At 41.5% G+C, this 16,680-nt stretch overlaps 1 protein-coding gene across 6 annotated transcripts in view; it reads right to left on the bottom strand.

The window, feature by feature from the left end:
- LOC109874980 (vasoactive intestinal polypeptide receptor 2) overlaps positions 1–15,874 on the bottom strand; it is a 31,640-nt gene extending 15,766 nt beyond the window's left edge. For 3 of the 6 annotated variants that reach the window (XR_002252767.2, XM_031810597.1, XM_020467072.2), the window contains exons 1-3: positions 15,324–15,874; positions 6,942–7,047; positions 2,523–2,636 (exon numbers count right to left, since the gene is read on the bottom strand). Coding sequence is in view for 4 of the 6 variants with exons in the window: in XM_031810597.1 (XP_031666457.1) it covers positions 2,523–2,636; positions 6,942–7,047; positions 15,324–15,446 (343 nt within the window). In the remaining 2 variants the exon portion in view is untranslated. The remainder of the gene's footprint in view (positions 1–2,522; positions 2,637–6,941; positions 7,048–15,323) is intronic. The other 3 variants (XR_004206406.1, XM_020467073.2, XM_020467074.2) reach the window with 2 other exon arrangements.
- Positions 15,875–16,680: the final 806 nt, after the last annotated feature.

The raw sequence follows: 16,680 nt of genomic DNA, 5'->3' as shown, positions 1-16,680 counted from the left end.
AGACTTTTCAAGGGCAAATAGATGTAATTTTGAGAGATAGGTTTTTGTCAAAAAACCACTCACTCTGGGAAGAACAATCAATTGTTCAATGCTTGATTCAAAGGAGCCTTCAACAACTTAGTTGGTTGAATATTGAATGTGTTTCTTCTCTTGGGTTTGGCATTCCACAGAGGTCTAGATGAGAGAATGTGTCTGGAGATATAAACGTCTGGAGTGTGCTCTGCTCTGTGGCAGGGACAGACAGGGGCAGGGGGAGAATGTAAGCGGAACAGAGGATGTGAGAGCCTGTGTTTATTCTCTCTGTGTTATTCTCGAGGAGACAACGATGACTGTCCCAAATGGCACCCTATTCCTCACAGTGCACTACTCCAGAGTCTTATCGGCCCTGGTCAAAAGTAGTGCACTCTATAGAGAATATGGTGCCATTTGGAACGCAGCCGATGGCAGTGCCTGAACCCAGTGTGCAACGTCCTGTAATGTACTTTGCCACATACTATGTATAACCACAGGCCTCTTTCTTTCTTTCTCCACTTCTGTGATCGGAATGAGCATGTCTCACTCCATTAGTCTACTCTACACAGACCCTGCCACAGCAGCCTGCCTAGCCGTAGGTTTGACGAGTGCCATAGGGTTTCCCAGAGGTTTCTGTTACAAAGAAGTCTTCCAAGCCAATTTACATGCCCAACTCGTCCTTTCCAAATCAATTTCACACAGCTAGTTTTAACCCAGAGATACACTATACAGACAAAAGTATGTGGACACCCCTTCAAATGAGTGGATTCAGCCACATTGGATGTTGACAGGTGTATGAAGTCGAGCACAAAGCCATGCAATGTCCATAGACAAACATTGTCAGTAGAATGGCCTGTACTGAAGAGCACAGTGACTTTCAACGTGGCACCGTCATAGGATACCACCTTTCCAACAAGTCAGTTCGTCAAATTTCTGCCCTGCTATAGCTGCCAACTCAGCCGTGAGGTGGTAGCTCACAGAAAGGGATCGTCAGTTGCTGAAATGCATACGGCAAAAAAATGTGTCGATCCTTGGAAGTAACACTTAACTACTGAGTTCCAAACTGCCTCTGGAAGCAACATCAGCACAAGAACTGTTCGTCAGGAGCTTCATTAAATGGGTTTCCATGGCCGAGCAGCCACACACAAGCCTAAGATCACCATGCTCAATGCCAAGCATCGGCTGGAGTGGTGTAAAGCTCGCCGCCATTAGACTCTGGAGCAGTGGAAACGCAACATTTGGCAGTCCGATTAGCGAATCTGGGTTTGGCGGATGCCAGGAGAACACTACCTGCCCCAATGCATAGTAGGAAGAGGAATAGAGGAATAGAGGAATAATGGTCTTGTGCTGTCTTTCATGGTTCAGGCTAGGCTCCTTGGTTCCAGTGAAGGGACATCTTAATGCTACAGCATACAAAGACATTCTAGACGATTCTGTCATTCCAAATTTGTGACAACAGTTTGGGGAAGGCCCTTTCCTGTTTCAGCACGATAATGCCCCCTTGCACAAAGCAAGGTCCATACAGAAATAGTTTGTCGAGATCGGTGTGGAAGAACTTGACTGGCCTGCACAGAGCCCTGACCTCAACCCCATTGAACACCATTGGGATGAATTGGAACGCCGACTGCGAGCCAGGCCTAATCGCCCAACATCAGTTCTCAACCTCACTAATGCTCTTGTGGCTGAATGGAAGCAAATCCCTGCAGCAATGTTCCAACATCTAGTCGAAAGCCTTCCCAGAAGAGTGAAGGCTGTTATAGCAGCAAAAGGGGGACCAACTCCATATTAATGCTTATGATTTTGGAATTAGATGTTCGACAAGTAGGTGTCCACATATACTTTTGGCCATTTAGTGTCTTGAATGTGGGGAGTTCATCATAGGACTGGAACCTGTCTTCAAGAGAATACGATAATCTAACAGCATAATCCATCATTTATCATCCTCTTTGTCTGGGTAATTAGTTTGTAATGAATGAAGTGTCCGTGCAGATTCATCCAGACTGATGGGAAGGAGGAGAGCTCCACAGCATCCTAGTCTGCCACACGGGCCATTGGAGATTGTGGAGTGAGCAGACGTGATTCATTTTGCCTCTAGTCCATGCAGTGCAGAACATATTCTCTGAACCTTGCTTGGTACAATTCACCATGATTCAGTGCCACACTATATAAAAAAGAATGATACAGACTTGGGGGCCATTTTTGTCCCTGCCTTTCAATGCACTCCAAAAGGTAGAACATCTACATTACACTGGTCTATACACCTCAGTAATTCTGTGAAATGAGAAACATGGGTCTGGTGTGACTCCAAAGCCTGAACATAGCGTGAGCTTTAACCCGAAAGAAAACGTACATAACATTGTAGTGTAGCTTTAGATATCACAGACCATATCAGAACATTGCTTGAGGAATATCTCAAACTACCCTTTCATCTCGGCCTGGGTTTGAGAACAGAACACTCCAGAAATGTTACTTTGCCATTGATATCAAAATGAAAAAATACAATACTTTACCATTTCTGCCAAAAAACATCTTGAGCACTCTGGGGCACTCTCTAGTGACAGTCTCTCCAACCTCTGCACGGTCCCAACATGCTATGTTATCCCAGATCGCTTTGCATCCCACTCCTGTCAAGAGATCAGACAGCAGCATCTTAGAAAAATACAACAATTTAAGTAAATAAAACATGTTTATCTAAACTCTGCCTTCTGCAACTGTTGAAATTGTGATTCAAGACCATACCCTCTACAGCAGGGCTCTCTAACCCTGTTCTTGAAGAGCTACCCTCCTGTAGGTTTTCCAAACCCAAGTTGTAACTAACCTGATTCAGCTCATCAACCAGCTAATTATTAGAATCAGGTGTGCTCGATTAGGGTTGGAGAGAAAATTTACAGGATGGTAGCTCTCCGGGAACAGGGTTGGAGAGCCATGCTACAGTGCCTTCAGAAAGTATTCAGACCCCTTGACTTTTTCCACATTTTGTTACTCTACAGCCTTATTCTCAAATTGATTAAGTGAATAAAAAAATCCTCAGCGATCTACACACATAACCCCACTAATGACAACGCGAAAACAGGTTTTTAGAAAACCTTATTTACTTAAGTATTCAGAGCCTTTGATATGAGACTCAAAATTGAGCTCAGGTCCATCCTGTTTCCATTGATCATCCTTGAGATGTTTCTCCAACTTGATTGGAGTCCACCTGTGGTCAATTCAATTGATTGGACATGATTGGGAAAGGCACACACCTGTCTACTGTATATAAGGTCCCACAGTTGACAGTACATGTCAGAGCAAAAACCAAGCCATGAGGTCTTGACAGGATCAGCGGCAGGGACTGGGAGACTAGTCAGGATCGAGGCAAAGATGAACGGAAAACAAAGTACAGAGAGATCCTTGATGAAAACCTGCTCCAGAGCACTCAGGACTGGGGGGAAAGGTTCACCTTCCAACAGGACAATGACCCTAAGCACACAGCCAAGACAACGCAGGAGTGGCTTCAGGACAAGTCTCTGAATGGCCCAGCCAGAGCCCAGACTTGAACCAGATTGAACATCTCTGGAGAAACCTGAAAATAGCTGTGCAGGAACGCTTCCCATCCGACCTAAAAGGGCTTGAGAGGATCTGCAGAGAAGAATAGGAGAAACTCCCCAAATACAGGTGTGCCAAGCTTGTAGTGTCATACCCAAGAAGACTTGAGGCTGTAATCGCTGCCAAAGGTGCTTCAACAAAGTATTGAGTAAAAGGTCTAAATACTTATGTAAATGTGATATTTCAGTTTGAAATGTTTTATAAATTAGCAAAAAATTCTAAAAAACTGTTTTTGCTTTGTTATTATGGCGTTTTGTGTGTAGCTTGATGAGGAGAAAAACTTTTTAAATCCATTTTAGGAAAAGGCTGTAACAAAATGTGGAAAAAGGCAAGGGGTCTGAAAACTTTCAGAGGGATAACATCATAGAATTATTGAACATGATCAATGCCTCACGTACTGTAGTGTAGACACAATATACAATATACACTGCACAATATACACTACACAATACAGCAGAGTCTTTCAGAATGAAAGGTAGTCCATTAGGCTGCTGGTGTTTGGAACAATATGATAGACTCTCTGTGTGGGAGTGAAAGTGGCTAAATGTGTGACTCTATTTGCTTCACCAATGTCAGGAGGAGGACCACGGCTGAGAAAGCCTTTCGCTGAAACTTGATTCCTGAAATGGCTTGTTATGAAACAAAAGGGTGTGAAAGTCCCAAGGGCAGACTTAACAGTCAAACCCTTTTAAGCCACTTAGTGGGAAAAATGGAGCGCTTAAGCTCAGTAAAACGTAGCTAGCAGAGAGAATACACCAGTAAACAACGTGGCTAGCTCTATCAAAAGAAACCTTTTAACTAACATCAGATAAAAATAATTAAATGAAAACTAAATTGTGAAACCCAGACAAAAAAAATACATATTCATGATGTGACCCACATGAGTGGTATAATGCGTGTCCTCCTGCGTCTCAAATGGCACCCTATTCCCTTATAATGCACAGGGCTCTGGTCAAAAGTAGTGCATTATAGGGGATAGAGTGACATTTGGGACACACCCAATGATATTATTTTAAGTGCAGCTCCTGCTTGCTGTATGGTATCTTCATAACTGTGATTCAGTGCATGGTAATGGCAGTTTTGTAACACACTTTTAGATGATACTGTTGAGCACTTTGCCACCCACAGTGCAGCACTGGCGCTAATCAACGCATAGATTTCTTTCATAAATGTTTCATAATCACATTGGGCTTTAGAACAAGAACAAATCAATTATCGATTTGCATTAAGCATGGCTTCATTCCAGTACCAGGGTAACTGACGCATGAAATCCTGGCTCCCTTTAATGTTGACCTGGATGCTCTCTATACTTTCATACTACAGTTGGCTCAGTTAGTATGAGCATGGTGCCAGCAACGTCATGGTCGTGGTTTATATTCCCCCTGTTACCACCCATATGAAAAGGCATACATCTATTAATGAAGTCAAATTGTTTTGTGTTCCCTTTTGTGTCATTTTATGTTCAGAAAAATGATTTGTTCCTGCTGTAACTGGGTACTTTCAATGCATATTGTACTTAATATTGTCTATAAGAACTGTTTTATACCTATGCTCATGTTATGGTGAAAGAAGGCAAGTTACATTGCAAAATAACGTATAATTTAAACTATACACGTTGTTTTCATTTTTGCGGCAAAGACTAAGTGTCTTGTCTTTGATAACGTGCACTAATTCCCTTGACAGTTCAAAGTAACTCTACATCCAATTAGTTTAAATTATGTAGCACAGCCTGGGTTACAACTCCCAGTAAAGTGTCAACATAGTGAGTCGGCAGCATGGTGGAGCTGCCAGGCATGAAGTTTAGTTTAATAATAATAATAAGAAAAATAAATCATTAAAACTGCAAGCAGAAATGCCAGGGTTCAAGCTGTGGGCCCACTGTGCTACCATCAGGACAAACTCGACACATTGCCCTAGGATGAGCTACTTCTGTAATCCATACCATGCTTGCCAAATATCAGAACTAAAACATCAAACAGATCATGCAATATGTCTTTGATGTATTTTGGACCAATTGTAATGATGTTGACTACTTTAAATGTCTTCTTCTCCAGAACCACTGGACCGATCTGCACCAAATTTGGTACATGTATCCATGTTTCTGGCTCAAACAATATGGCCTCTATGAGCCAATGAGCTTGCATTAATGTTTTTTTTCTGTCCAACAGTGCCACCATGCAACCATACTATACAGGTTAGCTAGACTCATATCCCTGAGCATGTGTGCCAGATTTGAGTCAAACAGATAAAGATGTATAAATATGTGCCTGTTTTAGCGTCACCGTGTGATCGATCTGAATGTGCTTGCATATGTTGAGTCTTGACAGTGTTTGGAACATGTGTACCAAGTTTGGTTACAATACAAATATCTGTGTCTGATAAAGATGCATTAATGTGCCAGACCACACCCACATTAATGTCTATTGGTTAGTAGTAGTCATGTTGTTTGACCTTGGTCCATAGATGCCGTATGTTAAGGTTCATCCACACCAACCCAGTGGTTCCAGAGGAGATTTAAGTGTTTTTAACTCACTTCTAACTGGTGGAAAATCCATCATGGCGAACCTTATGGGTCATTGAGGCAACTTTGTTCCTTGTGAGAAGAGGGACCGATTTACTCAATTTCAGGACTCTACGTCATATGGGGTGAGGGACGTGATGTTTCAAAGTTTGCAACTTCAATCGCCTGTTATAGAGCCACCTTGTGGCCAATTGGCATGGCATTGCATGAGAGGGTGTGGACTATGGGCCTTTACCATCATGTCAAGTCGCACCGTCCTCGGCTTTATCATCTCACAGTCATTTGCATGTTAAATTAACTTGCAAGAACAACCGGTATAATGATAATGAACGGCTACAAATACAATAGCGTTTCACCCAGCTTCACTCGCTTGAACCCTAAATTATAAAGAGACTGCTCATAGGCATGAGCTGTAAAACATTCACTATGTACAACATTTACTTCAAGATAGCTAAAGTGCGAGCTATTCAGATTTTAATATTAAGTGCCAATACAGCAAAGGTTTGTGGTCACAATCTGAATTGTGGCGCTTATCTGGACTAGGAAACACTGTACAACTACTGAAGGTCTTCATTGAATTTGACATTTACGTTTCAAAGGCACTCGAATAGGTGGCATTTCATATTTTCGTTTAAAAGTTTCATCAAAGTAATTAAGTTGAGTGACCTAAAAATCTATGTAGCTTGTACTCTTTCACCACTAATCAAAATATGCAGTCGGTTTCCATTCCCGAAATATTCAGAAATCTATTTTCAACCCATGGTTTATTCTGTCTGATGAGAAGAGATGAATGAGAAATCAAAATATTCTGTGATGTCACCTTTGGAGTAATTTGAAGATTCTTCGTCCCTCAGCTTCACAAGACATTCTTCCTGGTCTGTTTCAAGCTCCAGGAGGAAGTTACATGTTGGATGCCTTCCACTCACCTAAAAAAAAAAAATGCAATATAAGTTTTATTCAAATGAATTGAGTCGTATTTTGAGATCAATTGCGTAGTAGAAAGAAAGGTGTAGTTCATTTATGTTGTAGATTCAATACATTTCTTTCACAGGACATCACAGGACATCATATATTTTCTTAAGAAGCAGAATGCAGGGAAACACCAGTGAACAAGACATCCACAATATCAGGGACGGGTTCAACATCAGCTGTTCTACATCACATAAATCAAATCATGTTTTAAAGACATTTATTTTATGTTTTTAAATGGACACAGCAGTTCATGATAACACCACCTTACTAACTATATAGGTTCGTTGAGAGAGAGAGAGAGAGAGAGAGATAGAATGAAAGAATAAATAAATGAATGAGAAGTTTTACTGGAGGAGAGAGATTCCCATTAGAGGTAGAACAAAATCGATGGTGAGAAAAATTGCTAAACTTGTCACATGGAGAAGATAGATAGAATAACCAATATGTTTATGCATCATGACGTTCCACACTAAACAGCCAGTGTTAGTATATGGTTTTGGGAGATAGGACGGAATTCCTTGACAAACACCTTCAGCATTCTAAATGGGAACTGTATACGTTCCCTAGATCCCCTGAAGGGTTTCAGACATATGTGATGACATACAGTATGTGTGGCTGTGTGTTGAGGTTGTGTGTGAGTGGGTGTGCATCAGTGTGTGTGTGTGTGTGTGTGTGTGTGTGTGTGTGTGTGTGTGTGTGTGTGTGTGTGTGTGTGTGTGTGTGTGTGTGTGTGTGTGTGTGTTAACCACGTTAGACCCTTTCTGGAGGATTCAAGTGCAGTAAAAAAGGTGATGATGGCCTGAGCGTAAAGAACAGAATAGTCAAACTGGGCATTGTGCCATTATGAGGTGTGCTGGAGGAAGAGAGTGGCCTGAAAACATGACTGAACATCAGAATGAACTGTCGTTTCTGAATTGACCCAATCCCTGCCAGGAGAAACAATTGGCATGTCACAGAAAGGGTGGGAGACACACTGTGTGCCGCAGAGAGCACACCTCAGGGGATACACACACAGCACCAAGTAGCATTGTCAGAAGCGTTAACAAGCAATCGGGGGCATCAAGCAGAAGAGACCTCACACTGGGTCAATAGGCCCTCAATTCTGCATCCAAAATGCATCCCTATTCCCTACATATTGTACTACTTTTGACCAGAGCCCTATGGACCAAAGTCAAAAGTAGTATACCACTCTCCCCTATGTATTTGGACAGAGATGCTAAAACTATTTATTTGTCTCTACACTCCAGCATTTTAGATTTGAGATCAAATGTTTTATATGAGGCAACAGTACAGAATGTCAACTTTCATTTGAGCGTATTTTCAAATATATCTGTTTTACTGTTTAGAAATTAAAGCACTTTATGTACTATATCTAGTCCCCCCCATTTGAAGGTGTCATACTTAGAAGAAAATAATTATAGTGTATTACATTTAGTAAAAAGTTTAGCATTTGGTCCCATATTCCTAGCACGGAATGACTACATCAAGTTTGTGACTAACAAACTTGTTGGATGCATTTGCAGTTTGTTTTGGTTGTTTCCAATTATGTTGTGCCAAATAGAAATGAATGATTAATAATGTATTGTATCATTTTGGAGTCACTTTTATTGTAAATAAGAATAGAATATGTTTCTGAACACCTCTACATGAATGTGGATGCTATCATGATTACGGATAGTTCTGAATGAATTGTGAATAATGATGAGTGAGAAAGTCACAGAGGCATAAATATCATAACCCCCCAAAATGCTAACCTCCCTGATTATTGTAATGGTGAGAGGTTAGCATGTCTTTTGGACATGATCTTTGTGCATCTGTAACTTTCTCATTCATCATTACTCACGATTCATTCATGATTATCCATAACCTTTCACTGCAGTGGGCTAAGTCAGGGTCACACAGTGTTTCTTGGTAGTCAAACAAATCTACTTTGAAACAAAAGTATACACCTCACACACATGGTTATGGGCTTAAAAAGGAGAAGACATCTGTACCATGTCAGAGAGAGTTGAAATGTATTAATATTGAATTTGCATCCTAATAATACAGTATATACTTCACAGAGGACTAAAATATAACAAAACTGTTTGACATAGAAACACCAGATTTTTGTCCGTTTTTGGAAATAATCTTTATTAATCATGAAATTATAAAAAATATTAATAACATTTAATCCACGAGGCCAAAGAGAGCACTTTTGATCATTGACTGCAGGAAAGGGCTACATCCAAAATGCTGAAGTATAGAGCATTTTAGCTTCTCTGTCCAAATAAATACGTAGGACAGTGCATATATGAAAAAGGGTTCTGTTTGGGACACAGGCAATGTCAGAGACGCAAACTCGGTCTCAACCTTTAAGTCTTTACTGAAGACTCATCTCTTCAGTGGGTCATATGATTGGGCATAGTCTGGCCCAGGAGTGGGAAGGTGAACGGAAAGGCTCTGGAGCAACGAACCGCCCTTGCTGTCTCTGCCTGGCCGGTTCCGCTCTTTCCACTGGGATTCTCTGCCTCTAACCCTATTACAGGGGCTGAGTCACTGGCTTACTGGGGCTCTCTCATGCCGTCCCTGGAAGGGGTGCGTCACCTGAGTGGGTTGATTCACTGATGTGGTCATCCTGTCTGGGTTGGCTCCCCCCCTTGGGTTGTGCCATAGCGGAGATCTTTGTGGGCTATACTCAGCCTTGTCTCAGGATGGTAAGTTGGTGGTTGAAGATATCCCTCTAGTGGTGTGGGGGCTGTGCTTTGGAAAAGTGGGTGGGGTTATATCCTTCCTGTTTGGCCCTGTCCGGGGGTGTCCTTGGATGGGTCCACAGTGTCTCCTGACCCCTCCTGTCTCAGCCTCCAGTATTTATGCTGCAGTAGTTTATGTGTCGGGGGGCTAGGGTCAGTTTGTTATATCTGGAGTACCTCTCCTGTCCTATTCGGTGTCCTGTGTGAATCTAAGTGTGCGTTCTCTAATTCTCTCCTTCTCTCTTTCTTTCTCTCTCTCGGAGGACCTGAGCCCTAGGACCATGCCCCAGGACTACCTGACATGATGACTCCTTGCTGTCCCCAGTCCACCTTGCCATGCTGCTGCTCCAGTTTCAACTGTTCTGCCTTATTATTATTCGACCATGCTGGCCATTTATGAACATTTGAACATCTTGGCCATGTTCTGTTATAATCTCCACCCGGCACAGCCAGAAGAGGACTGGCCACCCCACATGTGCTCTCTCTAATTCTCTCTTTCTTTCTCTCTCTCGGAGGACCTGAGCCCTAGGACCATGCCCCAGGACTACCTGACATGATGACTCCTTGCTGTCCCCAGTCCACCTGGCCGTGCTGCTGCTCCAGTTTCAACTGTTCTGCCTTATTATTATTGACCATGCTGGTCATTTATGAACATTTGAACATTTTGGCCATGTTCTGTTATAATCTCCACCCGGCACAGCCAGAAGAGGACTGGCCACCCCACATAGCTTGGTTCCTCTCTAGGTTTCTTCCTAGGTTTTGGCCTTTCTAGGGAGTTTTTCCTAGCCACCGTGCTTCTACACCTGCATTGCTTGCTGTTTGGGGTTTTAGGCTGGGTTTCTGTACAGCACTTTGAGATATCAGCTGATGTACGAAGGGCTATATAAATACATTTGATTTGATTTGATGACTAATATGACTTCCGGACTCTTCTAAGGCAAACACACAGAACTACACTACACTCACAGTCGAAGATGCATTCAAAAGAAACTACATCGCACTTGAAGCAGAATGTTTCCCCTGGCTGACTAGGAAGGGTATTGAGGGCATTGCTACCTTTCGTGTGCAGTGAGAGAGGAGATATTGACTCTCACACCCAGGACACTCACAGTTTCGCCCCAAAATGGCAGTGACTGTCAGGTCAGTGGTGGGAGCATCTATCTCTGAGAGAGAGTCAATGACCCACTCCCAGTCAGCTAAAGGGCCATTTAAATTAAGCTGCACACAACACACCACTAATTACTGGGTCTACTAACCGTCGCCTAGGCCGTTACAACTAGGCTCCGTCCCTAATGGCATTCTATTTCCTTTAAAGGGCACTATTTAGTGCACTATTTAGGGAATAGGGTGCCATTTGGGACATAACATATCTGTAGCCACACACATTGGTGTTAATGCAGCAGCAATCCCATCCACTGTATGTTTTGCTAAAGCAAATGTATTTTAACGCTTCTTTGCTCCACCAAATTGTGGTACCACACACATTCAATTGGAAGGCCATTGGCGGTAGAAGATATTGCTCTGATTAATTCTTAGTATTCTGTCAGAGAGGGAGAGAGAGAGAGGAAGTGGAGAGTATGTAAGACATCTTAGTAAGTGCAACTCAACGCAGACCTTCAGGCTAAAATGTGAGAGCCTAACATTTTGATATGAAATGTATTGCGCTGCCATTACTATACCCCACAGCTGATTTGTAACTAACAAAGCTAAAAACACTGAAGCACTGGGGACAGACAGTAAGCCTTTGCACTTCTTATGCATAAACAAACTTCACAGCTTTTTATTTAATCATCCTCTATCCAAAAATATGTTTTGATTCCTACAATAATATCAAATAAATCCATAATGTTCATCACCTTCCCCTAACAGATGAATCTGTGTCCAGTGATGCTCTGTAAACAGTTTATCGGTCTATAGCCAGATGGACTTGTGAACCCAAGACTGGTACATAGCAGCTTTACACTAATCATACTGATTTGGCACATACTGTATTAAATCTGTGACATAATAGTAATTCATTCGATGAAAGACAGTGGCTAGAACTTGCTATTTCACAAGTCACATTGACCTGAGACTGCATGGGACATGCTTTTGTAAAGCACAATGAGGTGAGATTAGAATGCACTGACTATTGAATGAGACTGACTGTGTGTTTGACAGATCCAACATGCTTTATACTTGAGAGTCAAGGGCGTGTCATTGAAATCAGCAACCATTTCAATTAGCTGTCATGTCGTGTACAGGACACTTGCACATCTAGACAGCTGTTGATCATGATCTGCTGATTGGGATCTTTAGAAGTACAGGATAATCATGAGAGTCTGCTAATTACCTGCACAGAGTACATTTCAGAAATGAAAAGAGAAGGCCAATTACTAGGTCTGATTTTGAAATGATCTTTGTAGCTGCTTACAGACAGCGCATACAAATGATGCTCAGATAGGTATTTCTGTACGGTACGGTACAATATGACCTCCATATCATCGATTACAAAGTAAGCACTGTGTTTTGTATTAAACATTAACACACACTGTAGATAGTCCGCCTCAACATACAGTGATAAAGATTTCTATTAAGTTACGCCACTGTAGAGAGATGGGGTGTACATGCAAAATACATCAACATTCTCAGTAGCTACTGTACTTGTTGAATTTCTATACAAATCCATATTGATATGTGATAAATGAATGATTATTTGCTGATTTGTCTAAATACAATATCCAGAGAAAGCTCTGCTTTCCTCAGATTGGTTGGAGGAGAACTATCATGACATAAAATACACAAAATATTCAACTTATTTTGAGAGAGGGGGTTCATTCGTCCTGGCAATAGTCCTGCCCTCTAGCACTATGTGAAGATGGGTCAAAACTGGAGAGTCTATTTGTATCAAGAACATTGGCACTCTACCAAACCAAAAGGTGCAGCGGTACATGAGGTCTCGCTACAGCATGTTCTGAACAGATAGGAGCACCTGTGTGCTACAGACACTGAACATGCCCGAGGTGCATTACAGCATATTAGGTACCAGTGTGATAGCCTGGTCTCAGACCTGTTTGTGCTTTTGCCAACAGCATTGCTCCTTGTCAAGCCAAACAGCATGACAATGGATGACACAGTTGCTAGCATGATAGCACAAACAGACTGGCACTCAGGCTACCAGTGTGCTATAGCGAACAAACCTGTTGCGATCTGCTTGCCTAATCAGATGGTGAAGTCTGGCATGTTTCAGGTGACCCATAAAGTGTGACTTGAAGCAAAGTAAAAAAGTACTAGAATGGGGTTTGAAAAGTCTAAAACTGTTAGACCATGTTAGACCATGCAGTTTACTCCAGTTTTCAGAGTTGAACATCTTTGTGTGAGAGAGGTTCTACCATAGAATCTCTATGGCTTCTACTTTCCAACTTTTTGTGTAATGTTGTGATGTTAACAACAAGACTATTTCTAGGTAAATCATTCTCACGAGTCACATCATTACATCAGAATACACTGCGTCGAACAGACACTGAACAGCTGCTATCTCTTGTTCTGATGGGTATAAGCTCATTACATGCACTATGGGACCAGACTCCCATTCACACCTGTGTCCCGATCACTCTGCCACACATTGGGGGCACAGCCAACATAGGCACAGCATTGCATGGGTAAATTCCATAGAGGTAGATAGAGGACTCTCGTGCCCAAAAGACAGTTTTAGCATGGGCAGCGGCATGGAGGACTTTCACCATTTTCAAGTAGTCAACAGGGAGGGAATTCCGATGGGTTAAGGAAGGACCACATAATTCCATCCAGGTCATCAGGAAGGATCAGCCAATTAATGATACTTTTGTGCCAACATTCCAAAACTGTGGTGGCAGTAAATCAGCAACCTTGGCTTTGTCCTTTATCCTCGTCTTTTCAGTTCGCTGCAGCTAGCGACTGGAACGAGCTGCAACAAACACTCAAACTGGACAGTTTTATCTCAATCTCTTCATTCAAAGACTCTATCATGGACACTCTTAATGACAGTTGCGGCTGCTTTGCGGGATGTATTGTTGTCTCTACCTTCTTGCCCTTTGTGCTGTTGTCTGTTCCCAATAATGTTTGTACCATGTTTTATGCTGCTACCATTTTGTGTTGCTACTATGTTGTTGTCATGTTGTGTTGCTAACATGCTGTGTTGTCATGTGTTGCTGCCTTGTTATGTTGTTGTCTTAGGTCTCTCTTTATGTAGTGTTGTGTTGTCTCTCTTGTCAGGGTGTGTGTTTTGTCCTATATTTCATTTTTTTCCCCCCAGCCCTGTCCCAAAAGTAGGCCTTTTGGTAGGCCGTCATTATAAATAAGAATTTGTTCTTAAGTGACTTGCCTAGTTAAATAAAGGTTAAATAATATAAATCATATGAATAAATTATACCTGTTCAAACAACACACTCCAGGTGGCGGTATGCACCTTTTCATTTTTTTTTTTACCAACGCATAGACGGGCTGGTTGTTTAGCAACAAAACCGATGTGTCTTCAACTATGGGGCAAAACAGAAGGGCTTGGCTTAGATTGTTGACAACATGTAAACTATATTTCGTATCCAAGGTTTATTGAAAACACAAATACATTTTCACAATGAACACTTGTCTCTCAAGTACATCATTACAATTGTTGGTGAGCTAGGTATCGAATTTTGCCGATATTGGCATAGACATGACATCAGTCACCCCAAAACAAGACATTGTATCAAGAACAAGATAAAACTAGCTGAAACGAGCCACCTACAATTCCACACATGGCAGCTTCTTGTCATTGTTGCTAGCTATCTGGCCATCCAAAATCACAACAACACACATACTTCTGCTCATTGAAGCGTGCACATAGTTTTTCGTGACATTGTCAGCTTACCCATCAATAGAAGTATAAAAAAATTTACTTCTTAAAAATGGAGATTGTGAGAGCATGGGCAGTGCCATTGCAGACACCACAATGCGACAGATACAATATTATGTCCTCTAACTATATCTATGGTCAATTCAGAGCAGTTGTTGGGGGGTAGATAATGAGGATGCTAGTTAGCTGAAAGATGAAATTACCTAGTCTAGAATTTGACCTGTAATGTGGATGAAAAGGGAAGAGGGCACTCCAATGTCGGCATTATGGCAAAATCTTGATGTTTTGAAGACCACAACCCTATTCATTACTGCTATGTGTTTATATCATATCTCTTTGGACTGTGAAAAATGCTGCTTAAATCAAGAGCTGAACTACTGTAGACTGCACAGAGCAATATGTTGTAATAAATTACAACACAGTAGTGTACACTGTACAGTTTCCAATACCCTATATCGACAAAAGCCTATTAGCAAATGCACCAATCATAATGCCACACATTTGAGGTACATTTCTGTTATGTCTTTATATTTATTATGTCATATTTTCAAGCATTAGAAAGCCCTTCTCTGCAATCCTTGTGCGCATTTTGATCATCACGCATAAAACGAAATATAAAATAAAAGTATTGTTGTGTCACACTTACCACAGACAGACACGTTGATAATGACAGAATAAAAGCAATGAAATATGTCATCTTAAACTCTTCGGTCACCTGCCTGTTCTTCTGAAAGAGAAACATCTGTTTAAAACTGATGCCGGACTTCATTGATGAGAGGTCGTAATCCCATGTAAGTGACTAAATAAGAGTGTTTTATTGAGAAGAAAAATCGAACATCTCAAGATTTAAAAGTAAAACCAACCAGCTATGAAAATGGCTTAAATATTTTGATTTGTCAAATCCAAATACTTGACTCAGAGAGACAGAGGGAAAAACGCGCACAGCTTGTTTGTCCGCGCACACTTCTTTGGCACCTCTTCGGGTTGTTGGGAAGTCAGAGGTCTGCAGCAGACGTGTCAACTATTGCATTGAACGCTTATTTAGTAAGTCCCGAATCACCGAACTGAGCTTGGAATTTTGAAATTCCATTTCCCAGAAGCCATCAAACCCGAGAACCATCTGCACGCACCGGACAATAGTACAGCAGCACCCGCGTCCGTGGAGGGACGCTCCTTTCTCCTTGTGAACTTCGAAATGACTGAAGTCAGCTCTACGCTGTTGTTACGCAAGGCAACACGCGTGCACATCAGTACAAAAATGATATTGACCTCAGCTTCTAATCAGCTGATCGTTCAGGCCACTAACCACGCTCCCTTAATTTCTTGGATTTCTAATGTGGATTTTGTATACAACATGCCTAGCCTACAACACATAAATAACAGCATACTTATCGTAAATTATTTGTGTAAATTCACTTCCATGAAAGTAAGTTTCACTCATTTGATAAGTGATGTAATAGGCCATCATCCAGGATAATAAATAAAAAATGTTCATTATGGAAATGTTCCCTTCTCTTGAACATGATTTACTGTTCAAAGCTGAGCTTTGTGTGATAGTGAAGGGAAACTAAAGTGACAGCACGCAAAGTCCAGAGCAAAGTCGACAGAATGATGACGAAACAATTCCTAAAGATGTATGTGATGCACAATGTTGCAACAAGTACCTGAGATCCTCCAACAGCAATGTTTTCATTTTCAAGCCAAACTCACAATCCACATCTCAAATTAATGGACTAAAAGGTGTGTTTCAAGTACGTAAAAGATAAGGGGAAAAATGTAAGGCAATTTCAGATGCAATACATTTGACCTCTAAATAGCAGCAGCACTGCTTTTCTCAACCAGACAATCTCCTGTAGTTGTCCGCTCCACTCACCCACTGCAGCCAACTAATCATGCATTCATTCCAAGATTCCTCTTTTTTTTGTTGAGCACTGACGACACTTTGCACTGGCCCTTGTGTACTCCATAAGCATGGGATTCAATTAAGAATATTGTTTTTTCCT

The sequence above is a fragment of the Oncorhynchus kisutch genome, linkage group LG30, assembly GCF_002021735.2.
Source record: "Oncorhynchus kisutch isolate 150728-3 linkage group LG30, Okis_V2, whole genome shotgun sequence".
NCBI lineage: Eukaryota > Metazoa > Chordata > Actinopteri > Salmoniformes > Salmonidae > Oncorhynchus > Oncorhynchus kisutch.
The sequence above is the reverse complement of the archived record's forward strand: the minus strand, read 5'-3'. Positions and strand labels throughout refer to the sequence as shown.